We start from the raw sequence: 19,841 nt of genomic DNA, 5'->3' as shown, positions 1-19,841 counted from the left end.
AACCTGCTCACTGCGTGGGTGTTGTTTACGAAACTGAGAGTACGAATGTCCGGTTCGTCAATCCGGTTGGCGAATATGGATGAACCAACTAGGAGAGTTGTAAAACCCTGATTCCAAACTGATGGTATATATGGGCTTCAAAATCCTGAGGGAACAGATGGCAAATGAAGCTAGTGTCGTTGGCAACTGGTTATCATGAGACTGCGTCTCCTTACGTTACTCCACCGCCATGTGGATTAGACCTATAGGTTAAACGCTCGGGGAGTGACCCCTTAAAAAAACTACCTGCTTCGGTTTGGGCACCCGAGCAGTATTCCAGCCCTATATAAAAATCGGACAATTTGTGTGGCGCATATATATATATATATATGATGCCCCCTTCTACCAATGTTTATGTGTTTAAATAAATAGAAAAATATAGTAATGATAATAATAATGATTATTATTATTACTAGCGGTAAAGAAGGTATACCAAGTAATGATTTAATTAACTGGTTATGACCTACTCGTAAGTTTAATCCATAAATGACTAACAATTATACCTCTTGAGATGTATCATTGACACCAGAAAAATGAATGTATAAAGTAATATTTATATTTACACAATTAAAACAAAATATTTTATAATAGTTTCATTAAGATAATAAAGTCATAAGTGCTTCAACTTTGGATACCAAACTTTTTCCATACATATGAGAAAGAAATACTTCACGAAAGTCTTGATTTGAAAATATATCTTTATGATCAGTTATAAATTGGTAGTCGCATGGACTACAACGAGAAACAAACATTCGGATATCCATGACAGCACTTGCACGTAAACAAATTAAACTAAAAAGGTTTGGAGAGACAGAAAGAGAAACTCACATTAATTTATGAACTAAATATTATCCTACTGGCTTCAGATAAACTATGTAATACATTCATTAATATTCAGTACCAGTTTCGGTACATTCACTAATAAATTTCAGGTCAGTCACATTACTATTAGGATTGGACTAGGTTTTACATTATAATTATATATAAGTATATTGTAATAACAAAATAACTGTATGGAAACGATATTAACAGTAATATTCATGAAACGCAAACAAAAAAGATTGGTATACGAAAGAAATATCAGCTTACTATTTAGCAGAAGGAGATGCAAACATTTTTACTATCACTGGACCATCACCGATCTCTTCAGGATTGGCTACTGCTGAAAATGGATTATTCCCTAATCGAACCCAACCCAAAATTTTTATAGCCAATATATCTATATAATTCATTTGTGTATACAATACCTGAAGTTGAAAATCAGTGGAAAAAAAAGTTTAAGTAGAAGACATTTACTTGTAAGTACTATATAGTGAATTTGAAAAAAAGTGCTGAGTTAAGATAACTACTGCATGATATTTGGTAGGCGATTTCGGTAGCTATAAGTAGGCACTAAACCCTTTTTACATTATGATGAATAAGTTTTTCAAAGCATAACAAACAATTAAAGGTTAATTGTCTATAAAAAGGAACATAATTCAAGATTTCAAAATTTATAGTTGACGATATTCATGCATTCATCTTCAATTTTTCTCGGTTAATTTCCACTCTTTTTTTCTAATCAGTTTGTAGCTTGTAACAGAGTGGGTTAACCGAGCACACTGATACATATACTCATCAATATCACCATAAGAAACAGGAATATATACGGTTGTCTTTATAGCCGCAGAGCGATACTATAAACTCATTTCTTAGTGTTTTCAACTAAATACTAGAATTATGTGGAAGTCGCTGAGATGACATTCATAAAAAATGTCCGAAACACCAGAGCCGATGTTTCAAGATGACGTAAAATGAGTCGTCATCGCTGTGCTCAAATACACACCCATGGAACTAATCATTACTAATATGGTGTTGATACTGGATATTAATAATCCATAGAAGATAATGACGACTGAATACAGAAGGTATGCAGATCATCCTAAGCTCGGAGAGGACAAATTTTACACGTACAGAGTAGAACTAGGGTCACAAAAGCGTTGTTCAGTTAACCCAGATACATGAACTTTCCAACTACATCCAATAGCTAAAATGAAGTCAGGATATTTTTAGTCTTGTAATAGTACTTTGTATTTCGGAAATGTCATAAAAAATTATTCTTTGGAGAACTGGTTTACACTTAGTCACGAAACTTCAACATTTTCTACTCATTGGGATATTGTAAATACATCATTATTTTCATAATTAACAATTGGCACTGTATCTTAGTAATTGAACCATTTTTATCAGAAACATAAGATAATGATTCCTGAATATGGTTTATTATATTACGTAAGTGCAAGATTGAAATGAACTACAGAATCAAATAGTACAATCTCAATAACAGAAGCATTGTACAAGGACTATAATTTTCTAAATAAACATACCTGATTGTTTAAAACATCTTTGAGTCTGCTTAGATCCATACCTAAACGATATGTTCTAGGAGGGTCTGCATACAATACCACAAGACCATTAGGTGTAATTGTTACACCTAACCACGAACGATAGGCATCATAATCTGTACAGTAAAAACACAATCTGACTGACGTTTCAGTAGCAGAATTAAAAGTATCCCAATGTGCTATAATCTTAATAGGAGAGCATTGAGAAAGTTCGGAAATGATGGAGTATACTCTGGAAGTGAAATCAAAGTGAGAAATAAAAAGCTAGAAAAACTAATTCAAACATGTTAATTAATACATGATACTTCCTAGTCATCCACATGATGTATAGTCTCAACATTAGAAGTGTCGAAGTTAGGTTTGAAGTTTTACCCAAGAGAAGTTAGTTGATAAAATTTGTGACTTGCACTGAGTCGATGAAACTAAGTATTTGATGTTGACAGGAATGAAAGTAATTAAGATAAAAAATATTGACAGTTAACTGTTAAGTGTCGTATGAACAATAAACCTGAGAATAAGCTTCAGTCAATACATAACTTCGAAGTAAACAGGGACCATTCATTAATATATGCATGAAGAATTAAGGATTGCTCATTATTATCAAACAATGTAACTCATTACATTTGAAACCAATCACGCGTATACATAGCATAATAGAAAAATAACCCCAAAATTATCTTCGAAAATCAGTTCAAATAAGTTTTTACATAAACTAAGGAAGTTAAAAGACATTTCACTTAAGAAATTTTGTCCCCGAAATTCTATCTTTTTTTAAATGGACATGATTTCAAAGGAATAATGTTCCACATTGGTCGGAAAACTACAATCGACTTACATATTCTGAGGATAATACCCATGAGCATCCGAAATTTTATTGATTGTACTTTATTTGTTGACCGGAAACTAGTTACATTCCTTTTTGATTAATGTAATTATTCTTCGTTCGTCCATACTGCAGTGGTCAATTTTCTCTTTATCTATGTGTTCGCTGTTGGTTGTGCCCCCCCCTGGATACATCTAGTCATATATATCTTGCGAGACTCTAAGACTGTCTTTTGACTTAGACCATGCTATTCAAGTGAACTTAGTAGACTTGAAAGATTTCCTTTCACATTTTAGACAAGGCGTCCATTCCTTCAGAACTAAAAGAATAGAACTACTGTTGCAAAATAATGCAGTGAAACAAGTCAAAATATACATCAACTTACTGATCTCGAAGATAGTGGTGACGAGATATGGCAATGGTTCGGCTAAGTAACGACGGATTCGTACCAAGAACAGTTTTCATTGTGTCTTCATCAACTCCTCGAGATAACAGGTTATATTCCAGCATAGCGATGTCGCTTGTGCCGGGGACCGAATCATCAGCAGAGTTTGGAACCCCGTGACGAAACCCAACTGGTGGAACACAGGTTCCAGCTGGGAGTGAGTGTCCCCATTCTGTGAAGAGCGACAATCGATCTTGACCAGCGAAGATGGGTTGAGAACGCTGGCTAAAGGTAGTTGTTTTCTCAACACTATTTGCGTTAATCCGGTTGGTGGCGTGAATAACACACAAAGCAGAAGCAGCTTGGGAAGCAAAACCGGAAACACTAGCAACAGCGACAGAAAATCCAGAGGAGAATTTCGTGCTATGTGATAGTGATGAAAATCTTGAAGCGGGTAATCCGTTCGCACCACCTGAACGATAGTATAAAGGAATCTCTACAGGGCCACATGCAGGCTGTGGCAAACTGGCGAGATTCGGCCACACTGCACGATGCTGACCTGCTAACATACGATGAAGTTGCAAGTTTATGCAATTTGAATAGTCCATAGTAAATACCGTATGATCTGGTAATTTTTTATCTTGTAATTTTGGTCTTTCGTCACCCAATACATCTTCACCAAAAACTGTAGGTCTAACAACGGACGACAGACATATTTGTACTCCCGGGAATAATGTGGCTATGATCTTATCCTATAGAAGTAAGCATAAAATAGCAATTAGGATTCATTTATAAATAATTTTATCCTAGTTATTTACTTTTAATCTCATAATATAGAGATGACACATTTTGAAAGATAGCTGTAATTATTTTCAGTTTTCTACAGATTTAGCTTTACTTACGGCTGATATCCTATCAGAATTCGAGATATACTAGGTTACAGGCTTATAAGTTTTCGCGACAGAATTGTGGTCTGCTAACATCAGCATTTAAACATTGAATTAGGGGTTCCGAAATATCTCTTATTTCGGTTTGCACAACCCATAACAACTTAGCACATTAAATTGTGCTTCGCAGTAGAGCTGCATCTAATTATCTATTTGACTCGTGGTACCAAGAGTCATTGTCTATTTAAATTTGGAAACAAATCAAATTTCCTACCTCCTTCGTTTTACATTATGTCTGAATGTAAAGAAACACGACTACGGTTTCACTGTGAACAAAAAAGTCGCAGACATTCAACATATGACGTTATCAAAAACTACTTTTGTCTATCTTAAAGGATTCACGTTGGGTATATTAAGAAGTTATAGGCATAAATCTTTTACTAACACAATGTGATGTATAGACTAAGTATCGCACATACTGTAAAACACGTAGGAAAAAAATATTAACGTATGAAAGATTATGTCTCATTTATATTTAAAATATGTTGGCTACGTCTACGGCCTATAGATTCGTCCACACTATCATAGGTATCGTGTTCAAGACTAAACGTTTAATGAAAGCACTTCTTGCATTTAATTCTTTGTAATGACTGTAAAAAGAAAGTGTCTAAACCAGAGTGGATATGCAGAGGAACTGAAGGTTCTGTACGTAAAGACTCGAGAAATAATGGCGAATATTGAGTACGTGGATAGTGTATTCTTGGTTGATAATAAGATTAAACGGTAAGCAGTGTTATAGTATGAAATACAAGCGAGCTAGGTTACTTGGGATGGATTTACAGAGAAAGCATCACATAATAGTGTAGGACACAAATGAAGCTAAGAGTGGTTGTGTTTTAGCGTTCATTTATCCTGTAAATGGGAAGTGAAAGGATACGGTACTCGAACTAAAATAATATCGACCGGCTTCCATAAATATTATGATTCGTAACCAAAAATTGCTTTATATCCCATAGATTTTTCTAAAACTATTTTAACTTACTATCAATAACAAGAGAAATAAAGGTGTTAGAAGACTAACCTGAGTGGCAAAAGCGACAGAACCAGTTAGATGATTATATTCCTTTGAAGTACTTGCCTCACAACTAAGCATAGATAAAATCTCTCTACATGCTAATAATCTCTGAGCTTTGAAAAGTTTTTGTCTCTGGTTAATGGGTAACGGATCTCTAGAACATGAGGATATTTGTTGTTTATGAAATATGAACTCTAACAAAGGTGTAGGTAGTGAATTAATATCCGATTCAAGGAATTCAACATTCAACAAGCCAGGTCCATGAGATGAATTTAAAAGAGCTTCCATAGACTGAGAAAAAATTATCTATTAAAAGTAGATCACAAAATGATGAAATAAATAAACGAGTATTATTGTTTATTGTTGAATTAAATATCAGTATCAAAAATTAGCAGTAAAAATAATTAACAGTAATACCGAAAGAAAAAATACTGAATCTATATCGAAGTTTTACAGTTAATTACTGTTATTTCTATTCCATTAGTTTTTCATTTTGATTGCAAACTAATATACATGTTCAATAATGATAAAATTAATAACAATATAGTGGTGCTGTGTTGGTCAGTCAGTTACAACGTAGAACTTCATACGTACGTACATCAGTTCGAGTTGCCATACCACATTAGCACAGAGATGCAGTTGTCGATTCAAATCCCATAGTGGTAGAAGTAGTAAGAGTATAAGCAGTAATTGGGAAGATTAGGGTTTGAAGGTGTTATTGAAGGAGTATAATCCAATGAAATAAATTTGGAGAGAGAAAAAGGATACGGACATGAGGAATTCAAAAGGTTAGAATTCGATAGAACACAAAGAGTGGATGCACCTTCGCCATTGCAAACGATTTTGAGCCATGTCATTCAAGGTCTCTAACCATCGGTTGCTATCATTTCGTGGATCCCAACCAGGTAGTCTACACCTACCAACATGGCTCAGTCCACTTGTCAGCGACTTTATGGATTTATATCATGTTTTGGTCTAACCGCCCCTAGCTTTCTTCCAACCTACTCCTACACCATGAAACATTGCACGTCGGGGCAGTCGGTGGTTGGGCATACGTAACACGTGTCCCAGCCATCTCAACTGATGAAGTTTCACTACTTCATCAATCTATTAATAAAGTAATTAAAAATTACAAATGGATAAAATAATCGCTATGCAAAGATATTTATTGATTAAATGAATGAACTGAAATATTTAGTCATAGAATAGGATTATTAAATGGTATCTGGTTAGAGAGTCAACAAACATTTTGATAAAATTCGAATACTAACAATAGTCACGTAAGAGTGGAGAGAGAAATCTTACGGCTATGCAGGAGTACAGGTCCCAAACAAAAATTACGAACTTTTTGAAAAACAAACGGGAAGTAATAAGTCATCTGTAACAAGCTCTAGTATTAGCAGTGTTGATGGCTAAGAAAAAGGTTGTACAAATTTCTTATAAATGAAGAAAACGGATTTGTTTAGATGGATGTCTTCAGCTGCAAGAGACAAACGAATAAAAGATGTCGCAAATTTACTGGAAAGCGATCAGCCGGTCATCAACAACATCGGATCAAGCACTTATATGCATCGGTCCAAGTTGAAACATATCATTAGCACAACAAAGTAAACACTAAATTCTCATGAGCAGTAACTTCAATTGTAGTTAAAAAAAATGCTTATAAGGACATGATACAGGATGAAAATAGTTCGTAGAAAGAAAGGTACATAGCAATTTTAATCGCACGGTTTAAGGGAAGATAGTGTATAAACCTACACCATTGTGATCCATTCTGAGCAATGTCACTCAGAGTCTCCAACCACTAGTTAAAACAGTCGTGTGAACCTAAACCAAGTAGACTGCATCTACCAACATGGCTCACACCAGAAGTTAGTGACTTTATGGACCGATGCCACGTTCTGGTTTGGCCGCCCCTAACTTTCTTCCTTCCGTCTAAGAAACACACTAGTCACAATTGGCCGTCGTGATAGTTCGCCATGCGTAATACATGACCTAAACGTCTAAGTCGATGAAGATTAATGACCTCATCAACTGATTTACCATCACTCTCTAATACCCTGTGTCTAACCTCATTATTACTTACCTGGTGATCCCAGCAGATGCGAGCAATAATTCTAAGGCATCTGTGGTCAAATACTAGTAACTTGCGAGTATCTTCTACTAGCCCCCAAATGCCCTAGTACGGCCGAGAGTGGGGAGAGTCCGCTCTCTCTCCCGAAATGCTCTCACATGGCCACGTGTATATAGCCTCTGCCAGGGAAGTCCTACTCACTGCCTACTCGTGCCATTACTGTTGTTTACGAAATTGAGAGGACGAAAAGCGAATGTTCGGTGCTTTAACCGGGTTGGTGGACAAGGCGAGTCCACCTAGGGGAGTTGGAAAACCCTGATTCCAAACCAATGGTGCACATGGGCTCCAGTATCCTGAGGGAACAAATGGCGTACGAATCAATCATTGATCACCGGCTACCATGGGACTGCATCTCCTCAGGATGCTCCACTGCCTTTTGGACTAGACCTTCAGGTCAAAAGCTCCGGGTGTGGCTCCCTAAGAAAACCACCTGCTTCAGTCTGGGCACCTGGGCAGTATCACTGGTAGAAGATCAATGCCCGAAAATTCAGTCGACGACAGCGTTATTTCAAGCAGTAGATCTATGATGAAACTGAACAAAAATCAGATACTGGACAGCCTAGCCGGACACCACTTGAGGTTGTAAAATCAGATGACAGTTCGCCATAAGCTCTCACTCGACTGGTAGTGTTCGAGTAAAGAGCCTTCACAAGGTTTATATACTTCTGAGGTACACCTTTCAATGACAGACACTGCCACAGAACCACTCGGTCTACAGACTCAAATGCTGCTTTTAAGTCAAGAAACACCATCATTATTGGACGCCAATAAACATGCCTGTGTTCCAAAAACCTGACAAATGGTGAATATGTGGTCGATGCAGCCACGACCAGGTCTGAAACCAGACTGATTTCCTCGTGTTCGCAGTTCACGAGTCTTAGTTAGGCGTCCAATAATTATTGAGGCTAGTATTTTAGATGATATGTTAGTCAAACTAATCCCTCTATAGTTATCACAGGATGATTTTGACCCCTTCTTATATATTGGAACAATCAGTGATTGCGACTAGCCAGATGAGATTACTTCCACCTCCCAGATTTTAGATAAAATATTAGTCAATGTAATCGCTAAAACTGGACCACCACCCTTAAACACCTCCGGAGTTAATCCATCTGGAATACGATGGATAATTTGGAAGGCGTTGTTTATTTTTACTTGATTTCCTTTATCAGTTATTGAAGTTCTAAATCAATCTTAATTGTCCTTTGCTAAGCTACGCAGGATATCCGGGAATCTGATGATGGATTTGCCTAAATTTCGGTTGGATATAACTGGCTTCCACGGTGTGGGTAGCCGGGAAGTGATACTAGCCCTCATACCCATAACTGCACACGAGACCAAGTTGGTCACTTTCAAATCCTTCCTACACCTAATAACACTCTTATCTCCACGACTAACCCTTCCGACGTCCTTTTATCACCTCGCACCGCTAGGGCAAACGATTCCAGTACACGGAAAGTTGTTCCTGGTCTCCTGAAACCACGCTCTAAACTACATGTAGGAACTTTTAATGTCTGAACATTGTGCCAAATAGGACAACAGGCTTCCTTAGCTAGGACTCTAGAATCTTACACCATCGATGTGTGCTGCGTCTCCGAAACGCGCATACAAGATCCGAGTAGTGTCATTCATTTGACCGCACCTAATCAAAATAAAGGTTCATCTCGATACACGCTTCGTGTATCTGGAAGCCCTGATGCTGCTTCCCGTGGCCTCGCTGGAGTAGGTATAGCATTAAGTCGTAAGGTAGAACTAGCTCTTTTAGACTGGATCCCAGTAGACAGTCGTCTATGCGCTGTCGAACTAAACGGATCAGTAAGGACTCGGAAAGATAGGGAAACTCGTCGTTGCCTCTTCGTCGTCTCTGCCTACTCTCCCACTGACTGCAGCTCAGATGATATAAAAGATGAGTTCTACAGGAAACTTTCTGACCTTCTCCGAAAAGCTAGGCGTTCTGATGTAGTAATAGTAGCAGGTGACTTTAATGCTCAAGTAGGTAAACTAAATGAAAGACACCTTGGTGGATCTTATGGTGTCATGGCGAAAAGAACAGATAATGGAGACCGTCTGTTGCAGCTATGCTCAGATAACCGTCTATTTCTTGCAAATACTAACTTTAAGCATAAGGAAAAACATCTTTTGACATGGCGACCCCCGAATTCGTCCCAACGTTGGACCCAATTAGATCACATCGCTATCAGCCACCGATGGAGGGGCTCGATAGAAGACTGTCGCTCATTCTGGAGCACATGTTTAGATTCAGATCATGCTCTAGTGCGAGCACGTATCTGTCTGCGTCTTACTGGACGTAGGAAAGACACTGCAGGGAAGCCTCTAAGGGTTCTACTTAATGATAGGCAAGCCAAGAATATATTTCAGGAACAACTAGAAAAACAGTTAGGCAGCCATGTAAGTTGTGCCCACCCCGAGGCAGCGTGGAATGACATCCGAAAAGCTGTGGAAACAGCAGTGATATCCGCTAGTAAGGTAAACCATAAGGTTAGGGAGAAACAATGGATCTCGGCAGCATCTACCGCATTGATAGATGCTCGAAAACTCATCCCACCTGGCTCTGAACATAACAAAGAGCGGAGTCAACTTAAGCGCAGGCTAATAAGAAGCCTACATAATGATCGTGAACAGTGGTGGGTAGCGAAAGCAAGAGAGATGGAAAAGGCAGCGGCAATAAGTAACAGTAGGCAGCTATTCAGACTCGTTAAAGAAACCGGTATTAGGAACCCAAGTATTAGTGAAACCATCTTAGATAAAGATGGGCATATCATTCATTCTCAATCCAGGAGATTGGATCGATGGGCAGAACACTTTAGGGATCAGTTCAACTGGCCTTCAGCAACACTTCAATTACCCACGATCCCCAGTCGTCCTGAATGGCAAATTGAGGTAAGTCCTCCAACCCTCTGCGAGGTTGAAAAAGCTATAGGAAATCTGAAGCGAGGGAGAGCTGCAGGCCCTGACAGGTTGACCCCTGAGATTTTTAAGGATGGTGGTCCAGTACTAGCAACGAGATTGACTGAGGTCTTAGGTAGTATCTGGGAACTGGACGTAATTCCATCTGACTGGTCCCAATCACTGATTGTGCCAGTCTATAAGAAAGGACAAAAGTCCTCCTGTGACAATCACAGAGGAATCAGTTTGACTAATATAGTGTCTAAAATATTAGCTTCAATAATACTAGGTCGCCTAACCAAAGCTCGTGAAGAGCAGACTAGAGAAAACCAGGCTGGTTTTCGACCTGGACGTGGTTGCATAGACCAGATATTCACCCTACGTCAGGTCCTAGAACATAGACATACATTCAGACGTCCCACAATCGTAGTATTTCTTGACCTTAAGGCGGCATTTGACTCCGTGGATCGTGAGGTTCTATGGCAGTGTTTATCACTGAAAGGAGTACCAAAGAAGTACATTAACCTCATAAAGGCTCTCTACTCGAACACAACTGGTCGAGTTAGAGCCTATGACGAACTGTCATTAGAACTGATTACCTCAAGTGGTGTTCGTCAGGGCTGTCCACTCTCCCCATTCTTGTTTAACTTTGTCATTGACATACTTTTAGAGATAGCACTTTCATCAGCTAAACCTCCAGGAGTTGAACTTTTACCGGGAGGCTCACTTGTTGACTTAGAATACGCCGACGACATAGTTTTACTTGGTGAGGACGCTGGCAACATGCAGAGTCTTCTGACTACTATAAGCAACTATGTAGGCATGTTCGGAATGCGATTCTCTCCCTCGAAGTGCAAAATGTTACTTCAGGATTGGGTTGCAGCGACACCTGAACTAATGATAGGGAGTGAAGCAGTTGAGCGTGTAGACCAGTTCACTTATCTTGGGAGTCTCATCAGCCCTTGTGGTCTGGTGTGTGACGAAATCTCAGTACGGATACAGAAGGCTCGTCTAGCTTTCGCCAACTTGCGTCATTTGTGGCGTAGGCGAGATATCCGTCTAGCAACAAAAGGACGTGTTTACTGTGCAGCAGTTCGTTCCGTCCTACTTTATGGTAGTGAAACATGGCCGGTAAGAGTAGAGGATATTCGTAGGCTACTAGTATTTGATCACAGGTGTCTTCGAAGCATTGCTCGTATATCCTGGGACCACCGGGTAAGTAATGCAGTTGTTAGGAAACGAGTACTAGGTAAGGATGGCAAATCGATTTATGAAATAATGAAACTTCATCAGTTGAGATGGCTGCGACATGTGTTACGTATGCCCAACCACCGACTGCCCCGACGTGCAATGTTTCATGGTGTAGGAGTAGGTTGGAAGAAAGCTAGGGGCGGTTAGACCAAAACATGATATAAATCCATAAAGTCGCTGACAAGTGGACTGAGCCATGTTGGTAGGTGTAGACTACCTGGTTGGGATCCACGAAATGATAGCAACCGATGGTTAGAGACCTTGAATGACATGGCTCAAAATCGTTTGCAATGGCGAAGGTGCATCCACTCTTTGTGTTCTATCGAATTCTAACCTTTTGATTTCCTCATGTCCGTATCCTTTTTCTCTCTCCAAATTTATTTCATTGGATTATACTCCTTCAATAACACCTTCAAACCCTAATCTTCCCAATTACTGCTTATACTCTTACTACTTCTACCACTATGGGATTTGAATCGACAACTGCATCTCTGTGCTAATGTGGTATGGCAACTCGAACTGATGTACGTACGTACGAAGTTCTACGTTGTGACTGGTTGACTGACTGCTTACACAAGAACAGTTAGATCGGTATATACATATCGGAAAAGCGAATCGGGAGATTCTGCTTTCATTTCCAGGTGTGATGAGACAGTTGTAGAAAAGGGTTCATCTCTTGGCCGCACAAAACCTTTTTTAGAGCTTTTCTGATCTATTTTGTCATCATTTCACTAGAATAGTTATTAAAAAACCCAGTTTTATGGAAGGCTATGTTTGTGTCCTCTTAATTCCCTGTATCAACCTTAATTATTTTTTACCAAAAGAAGTTTCCTGGATTCGCTTTATCTATGTTGGTTTACCAATCAAACTGCGCTTCTGCGGCTAGTAACGTAGGTCGCTCAACCGGATATGTTCGTTATTGAATTTCTGAACATCGTCCTACTTAGCCTAACACGTAATATAGCTAATACGGAATTATGTTGAAATTCGACCCATCTTACTTACACAGTTGCATAAATAGTGTGGGTGAAGTACGATCACTTGCAAGCCTCTCAATCAATTGATAGCTGAACATAATAAGGTCCAATAAGCTGAATTAGAATGGAGATTTATAAATTGTAAAAAGCTATAAAGATAGTTCAGAAGTTATTAGATCGAAATTGATTACTGTTTCGATTTCGTTTCAATTACAAATGTTTTCATATTTCATTATTCATTAAATCTACAATATTAAAAATGATTCATATATTTAACGTCATTTACAGCGCAGAAAATGTTAATTACAGACAAATGATAAATCATCCCTTACCATAACTCCAGTTACTGCATCAACACACTTGTCGTCTTGTGACTCCACATCTGATTTACCATCAAAAAAAACATCTGATTCCCGGACCTCGAAATTACCAGACTCCCTGAAGTGAGAACCAACTGACCGCAGACTAACATCACCTAAAATAGAATTTTGATGCAACTTTAGTCTCCATTCTTGGCGTAGATGCATTAGTGCTTTATGGAAGGAGTTATGAGTATTATCAAATTGAGGGGGAACTAATGAATTCGATCGTCGAACTCTGGCATCAATCAATTCACTATGTCTACGACGGAGACGCTCAGCACCTTTCATTAAGATATCAGCGGCTGCAGCGATAGACTATTCGTTTCAAAATAAATAAGGGAAGAATTTGATTAAACTAACTCGTTTTTTCCCAGATAGGTAAAGAGAAAGGTTAGTTTCTTGCGAATCATCAGCAACAGGATTAATGGCCAGATATTTTCCTTCTTTGATGATAGAAAGAACGTCAACCAAAGCGTTGATCTCAATCAATGTAGTACTAAAAACAATGAGATATACTTGATACGATATACCGTAGGGTCTCTTTAACATTCTCCCATATTTTTGGTGTGAAGTTCTTTAGGAAAGATTCGGACTCTTTATTCTGAGAACAATTATCACCATAACTGCTGCTCTCAGAAAAGTCGATGTGATTAATAATCCTCTGGAAGTTTGCAGCTGGAGTTAGTGGTCTGATTATTTTCAATTAATGGATACACTAAACATACTTTTCAAGAATTTCATGACCATCCAAGAGTATTTCACGAATATCATATTCAGAGAGCGCTTCAATAGGGATCGGATGTTGGGGATAAGGGACAGGCATTGTTTCGATGATTATCTTCCACGGGGAAACCCAATTGAGTATAAGCTTTTTAAAGTATTTTTAACACAGGTCCAACTGTCAACTTCAGGTTTTCTATATGAAAAAATAAATACATAAAATGTACCTTATATAATATAATTATATATATATATATATATATATATATATATATATATATATATATATATCCGATTAGACAATTTTTTGGGCAAGCTTCATTGAATGGTTAATGCTTCCCAATATTTTGTAAACACAATGTTTTAATTTTGAAGGCCTATTTTGCTATATAAGGAAAAGTTGAATTGCCATTCCTACTGAAATTCAAAATATTTTTCATACTTGGACATCTAATTAAGTAGGATTTTATTATATTTTACAGATAACATTTAAAGATTCGATCTTCAGCTTTTGTCTTACTTTATGAACGTGAACTTTAAAGTACTTAACTAATCGCTTTAAGCATGCTTTTTCTTTTTGGTCGCTATATTTTACGCTGATTATTGTCTCCAACAACTACATCACCACCTTAGTATTTGATATTTTGGACCACTCACTTGGCTATGAGTGTACTGATCGATATAAACAAACGCAGCCGCATAGAATGGGACTTTTTACTACCGTCAATTGAGAAGTATTCGTTTTATGGATAAAACTAAGAGGATATCTGTGCTAACTTCGATCGACAATGTATTAGAGTAACTCCTTACTCTACAACTAGTTAAATGCTGTTTCTGATAGCAATGTCTTATTTATGATATACAGAGAATTGGACAAGGCCTTTATTTTCCATTGTACACAAAAACAGTAGTATATTTAAAGACAATTTATAATAAGGATTACAGTCAGGCTGAATAACTTGCTTCCAGGTGTTGTCCTAAAATTATAATAAGGACATAAAATATTGAATCAGAAAAAGTTATAAGTGAAATAGATACCCACCAGTGACAGTGAATGATTATGAAGTAATTGGTCTATTTACTTTGCTTGATTACTAACTCAAAAGATAATTACTACCCATTTCATTCACGTATTTTTATCTTATTCCGGACCACGTTTCTATTATACTTTGTTTTCATTCTGATTACTTTTAAACTAATAAGCTTCATTTACGGTAGGAATCTTCTGTCCAAACGAACTCACATCACTGATTGGTCGAAAGTTTGAATGTTCCCACTGAATATGGACTCCCAATCAGCTTTTCTGAAACTACATGTGTCATTCTAATTGGTCTTCCTCAACTCTCGAACACTAATGCATATAGGAAACGGATAGGTTCATTTATTTCTTTGAAAAATGTTAACATAGATGTTAGCTGTATATCCGAGACTATAGTGAAGTACTGAAAACTCGTTCTCCATCTATCGGTTTGAAAATCTTGTTTTACGAGCGCTTGTCGGGGGACCTTGTTGCACCTTCATATGATTTGGCTGTCGTTAGTGTCGCAGCAACTGACACATAGTTCATTCATTGCTGACGCTGGGAATGGCCGGTGAAATGGGAGGTGGTCAGTTTATGACGTAGTATCGGGATATGAAATGAGGGTATATAGGACTCCTATTTATCGGTCCATAAAGACTCCCTGGTGGGGGTCCGGGAGAGAGCCACTCAGTGACTTGTAATGTCATCAGACATGGCGCAGGATAGAAATCAGTGGAAATCCCGCCGTAACTTTCGTTTACTTTCCTTATAAAATAAGGAGAGACTTGTTTGATTTTGACATTTTGACATAATATGGTCAATTTTTCGAGCTCTGGTTCCTTATTGGCTGAAGTATTTTCTTAATTACATCCACTGTTTTTTGTATGTTACCTCCTAATTTTATTCACTTATATGCGTGGCGCATATTTATTTCGGTGTATATTTGTACTGAAAAATGAATAAAACACATCAATGGATCTGACTGGCCGTTGAAATACTTGCCATACTGACTGAAGTTAGAGCTGTCAACTATACGATTTTAAGTGAATGGTTAAATAATGTCATACTCACGGTAAGACCGAAAAGTATTGGGGTTTATTTCACAAGCAAACACAAACGAGTCTAGACGATATCAGGACAATTGTCCAGTGACTTATAGTCTCCAATCACTTTCTTAGTTATCATTCCGTGGTGTAAATGATTACCAAATCGAACAGATAACTACAAAATCACATATTACAGAAAAGAGTATAGTATTCTACAGACCATTATTTTTAATCTCTTTGGTTTTCTGTATACAGAGATAAAGGTGTGTATTACAGAAAACATTGAAATTAGGAAGGTCTATAAAAAGGTAAAGTCACGGAAATGTAAAGTTAAACTAAGAAAAACTCTCAAATGACGAATTAAGGATTAAATTATGGCTCCCATGTATTACTTTATTTTTAATATAATTTTTATGTCATCACTAACTTTTAATCAGCTGAACGTTGAAAATGGAAAGGAGGATAACAGTCCACAAATACTTTTGTGAAGATGATAATTACAAAGGAGACTAGTCTATGGACAAAAACTTTTAATGAAATATTGAGCCCTTCCAATTGACTATATTATTATTTTATCTTTACAAATATTGACGAAACAGTATAAAAATTCGACATCAAAGATTCCCTTTGATAAGTTCATCTCTTCTAAATGGTTCAGAAAAAAAATGGATATCATAAGTTAGCGCCATCTTTCAGTCTTTTTCCATATTACCATCAGCTCTGATATCGTCCATTATGATTTATTTATTTATTTATTCAGACACAAACATTGGTATAAAGGGGGCACCAAATATATATGCACCACAATAAAAATGAGGTTATGAAGAGATACAGAAAGGAAAGTGAACATAATAAAAAAAGACAGCAATGAATAGAAATTAGTGTACGCGAATGAGATAATAATAATATTAATGAGAGAAGCAGTTTAGTTAGCAAAATTACAACCAGAAACAATTCTTCTGGTTAAAAACGTTACTCTCACTTTTATGAAGAAAGTTACAGCAGGATCGCCACTGGCTTCTATTCTGAAACATATCTGACAACGTCTCTAGCCACTGTGTTGCACCATCTCTAGGACTCCAACCAGGAAGTCATGAAAGACCAACAGAAGCCTGTCCTGTATAGCTTTTCTTCATATCAGGACACCATGCTATACACTGACCACCTCCCCAATGTTTCCAACTGGTCCCAGCGTCGGCAATTAATACACGTGGAATTCTCTGGAAGACATTTGTAGAACATGTCCAAGTCACCAAAGTCGGTGTTTCAAGATAGTGACACCAATTGAATTATCATCGCTGTGCCAGAACACACGATGCCGTACATCTGCGTTAATACAGAGTTGTCACTGAAAGTCAGCAATCTTTCGGAGAGAACAGTGGTTAAACACATAGTCTTCTGACATCCTATACTCGAAGAGGCCAGGTTTCACAGGCATAGAGCAAAACTGCTCCCCCTGACTCGTTGTAGATCCGACCTTTTACGACCAGACTAACATCACAAAGACGCCAAAGAAGGCCCAGATTGTCATAAGCCTCTCTGTCTTACTATGATAGACTTGGTTTACTATGTGTAATACACAATCCAAGTAAGCCAAAACACAAATGCTTTAATCTGCACACCACTATATAGTTCGATACCGCATATAATGAAAAAGAAAGCTGACTATATGAAGTTAGAGTTTCTTAGAATAGTTAACTAATAGTACTTACTGTTTATTTTCATTGAACGATATTTTAGGAGAGATTCCTCCGAGAAGAGATGGCTTTTGAAAAGTCTGCGACGAATATAAGATATCGATTAGCAGCTTTTTGGCAGCTAAGTAAACCTGAAAGATAAAATAAGACGTTTTTAATGTCTACACAGTGTTATTGATTAAACACTAAAATAACTGTGGTGTTATTTTTTTTAATTATAACATAAAAAGTGCTTCTTGAAACAGGGCATCTAGAAACACCACATAAAAACGAGGTAACAACGTTGTGAAGAAACATAAGACCATATCACAAAAAAGCAAGAAGCGAAATCCTATATATGTCTATGTAGGAGTAGAAATAGGTTGAGCCATAAAGGGTTTTTTATCGACTCATATTTATTAAATCATCATGGATATGGCTGAACAGCTTCAGTAAGTGATATCGTCAAGAAGAAAAACTTCCTTCTTACCTTTATTCTTTATTTAAAAATACGATAAGTTTCTTATGTTAATTAAAGAATTATCATAAAATACAGTCAAAATAATGCCGTTACCAAAATGGATCCTTTTTATTTTCAATAGTTTATCAAAAAAATTTCATTAGGACGGTTACGCTGAAGCATATATGATAGCGACTCAACCGGTGATACCTAGTACTTTACCTCAGGAGTCATGTCTGGTTAACAAATCCCAAGCAGACAGTTTTTCCTTCTATACACAAGAATGGCTGTTAATAAGTTTCAGTTTAGTAATGAAGGATCAGTCCTAGTACTCAATACAACACTGATCCAAATGAGCCGTGCTACGGTATCTGAGGATAAACATAGATTACACACGTATCTCAAGCTGGAAGATATAAATGAAGTAGCAGGACGCTACTGCAACATCGGATGAATATCTTATCTGCAGCACATCCCAAATGACTTTTGCTTTTAGTTAGACACACATTCTAGCACATTCTCTAACAAAAATTTCATCTAAGGCCATTTGAAAGTGGTGAGTGGGATTGCATCGACAAAATACATGTTGAGTTTTATTTATAACACATGTAACTGTTGGTGAGTTGAGGTTGCAGGCGCAACCAAACATAAAGGTCTGGACAGAACACAAACATACATGATTGATTGTCACTCAGTTTTCTATAGCCTTTCATCAAAGAAGTTAACACTACTTACACAATCATATTTATAATGTAATCACTTCAAATGTACAGCAGGACCGAATTCTCTATACTTTTGTGTTTACTAAACTTAAAGAGTGCATGCCCCAAATGCCATGGTACGAACGAGAGTGGGGAAAGTCAGCTCTCCCTCTCGAAATGTCCTCACATGGCCACGTGCATACAACTTGTTGTATCCCGAAGAGAATTGTGAATGGTAACTTTTGAGGACTATTTGTGGACCAATGTAATATGTATATTTCCTATTGTATAATTGTTAAGTAACTAACCTAATCATATTCGTGTTCCTCTTATCATTAGCTTTATTTTGACCTTGAACTATTATTATACGATTCTTGAGTTATCATCAGTTTACTGATTACTATTCACAGCCACATTTGGCTGAATATTGTACAAATGTTATTTTCTATCTTATGGTACGATGTGGTCTGTTTGGTTGGTATATAAACCTAGTATGTTTGTGAATAATGATTCATACCACAGAGGCTGTTATTGGTGTTTTTGGACCTAACTGGCTGGGCTAGGTAGATTGCAGGACCGGTTAGCACTCTAGTCTGCTCGTACGAGTTTCGTGTCACTGTTCCAATCGATAATTCGCTGCTTCCTGATTGGCGGTCTCATCAAGTCACACATTAACTAGGCATCCACTCGGCCACAAGATATAACACAACTACTGTCATAGACATCCTAATCACTGCTTTCTCGCAGCGGGCGTGTTGTTTACGAAATTGAGAGAACGAAAAGCGAATGTCCTGAGCCAGTTTCATGTGCGTTTATCAGGGAACCCTGTAGCTTGTTTGTCTGGTTTTGCTGGTGTTGCACTAAGCGCTAGAGCTTGGGCAACACTGATCGACTGGATCCTCATTAACAGTCGGTTATTTGGTTTTAGATTAGAAAATTCCGTTAAAATGCGAAGAAAACGGGGTGAGAAAGATGTACAGGACAGGCTTTTGG

The 19,841-nt window shown here is 37.6% G+C and overlaps 1 protein-coding gene across 2 annotated transcripts in view; it reads right to left on the bottom strand.

Annotated features, from left to right (window-relative positions):
* Positions 1 to 580: 580 nt before the first annotated feature.
* The window catches only part of Smp_073610.1 (transcriptional co-activator crsp77-related), a gene marked incomplete at its 3' end in the record, with an annotated part of 22,302 nt that continues 3,041 nt past the window's right edge, over positions 581 to 19,841 (bottom strand). Inside the window, exons 2-11 of one of the 2 annotated variants that reach the window (XM_018793197.1) lie at positions 17,724 to 17,839; positions 13,950 to 14,140; positions 13,755 to 13,913; positions 13,585 to 13,720; positions 13,195 to 13,539; positions 5,600 to 5,884; positions 3,632 to 4,383; positions 2,406 to 2,655; positions 1,129 to 1,286; positions 636 to 831 (exon numbers count right to left, since the gene is read on the bottom strand). In XM_018793197.1, coding sequence (XP_018647734.1) covers positions 636 to 831; positions 1,129 to 1,286; positions 2,406 to 2,655; positions 3,632 to 4,383; positions 5,600 to 5,884; positions 13,195 to 13,539; positions 13,585 to 13,720; positions 13,755 to 13,913; positions 13,950 to 14,047 — 2,379 coding nt within the window. In that variant the 5' untranslated portion in view covers positions 14,048 to 14,140; positions 17,724 to 17,839. Of the gene's footprint in view, positions 832 to 1,128; positions 1,287 to 2,405; positions 2,656 to 3,631; positions 4,384 to 5,599; positions 5,885 to 13,194; positions 14,141 to 17,723; positions 17,840 to 19,841 lie in introns of both variants that reach the window. The other variant, XM_018793199.1, reaches the window with a different exon arrangement.

The sequence above is a fragment of the Schistosoma mansoni genome, chromosome 1 (genome assembly GCF_000237925.1).
Source record: "Schistosoma mansoni strain Puerto Rico chromosome 1, complete genome".
In the NCBI taxonomy this organism is placed as follows: Eukaryota; Metazoa; Platyhelminthes; class Trematoda; order Strigeidida; family Schistosomatidae; genus Schistosoma; species Schistosoma mansoni.
Note: the sequence above shows the minus strand (reverse complement) of the source record. Positions and strands in the feature narration are given on the sequence as shown.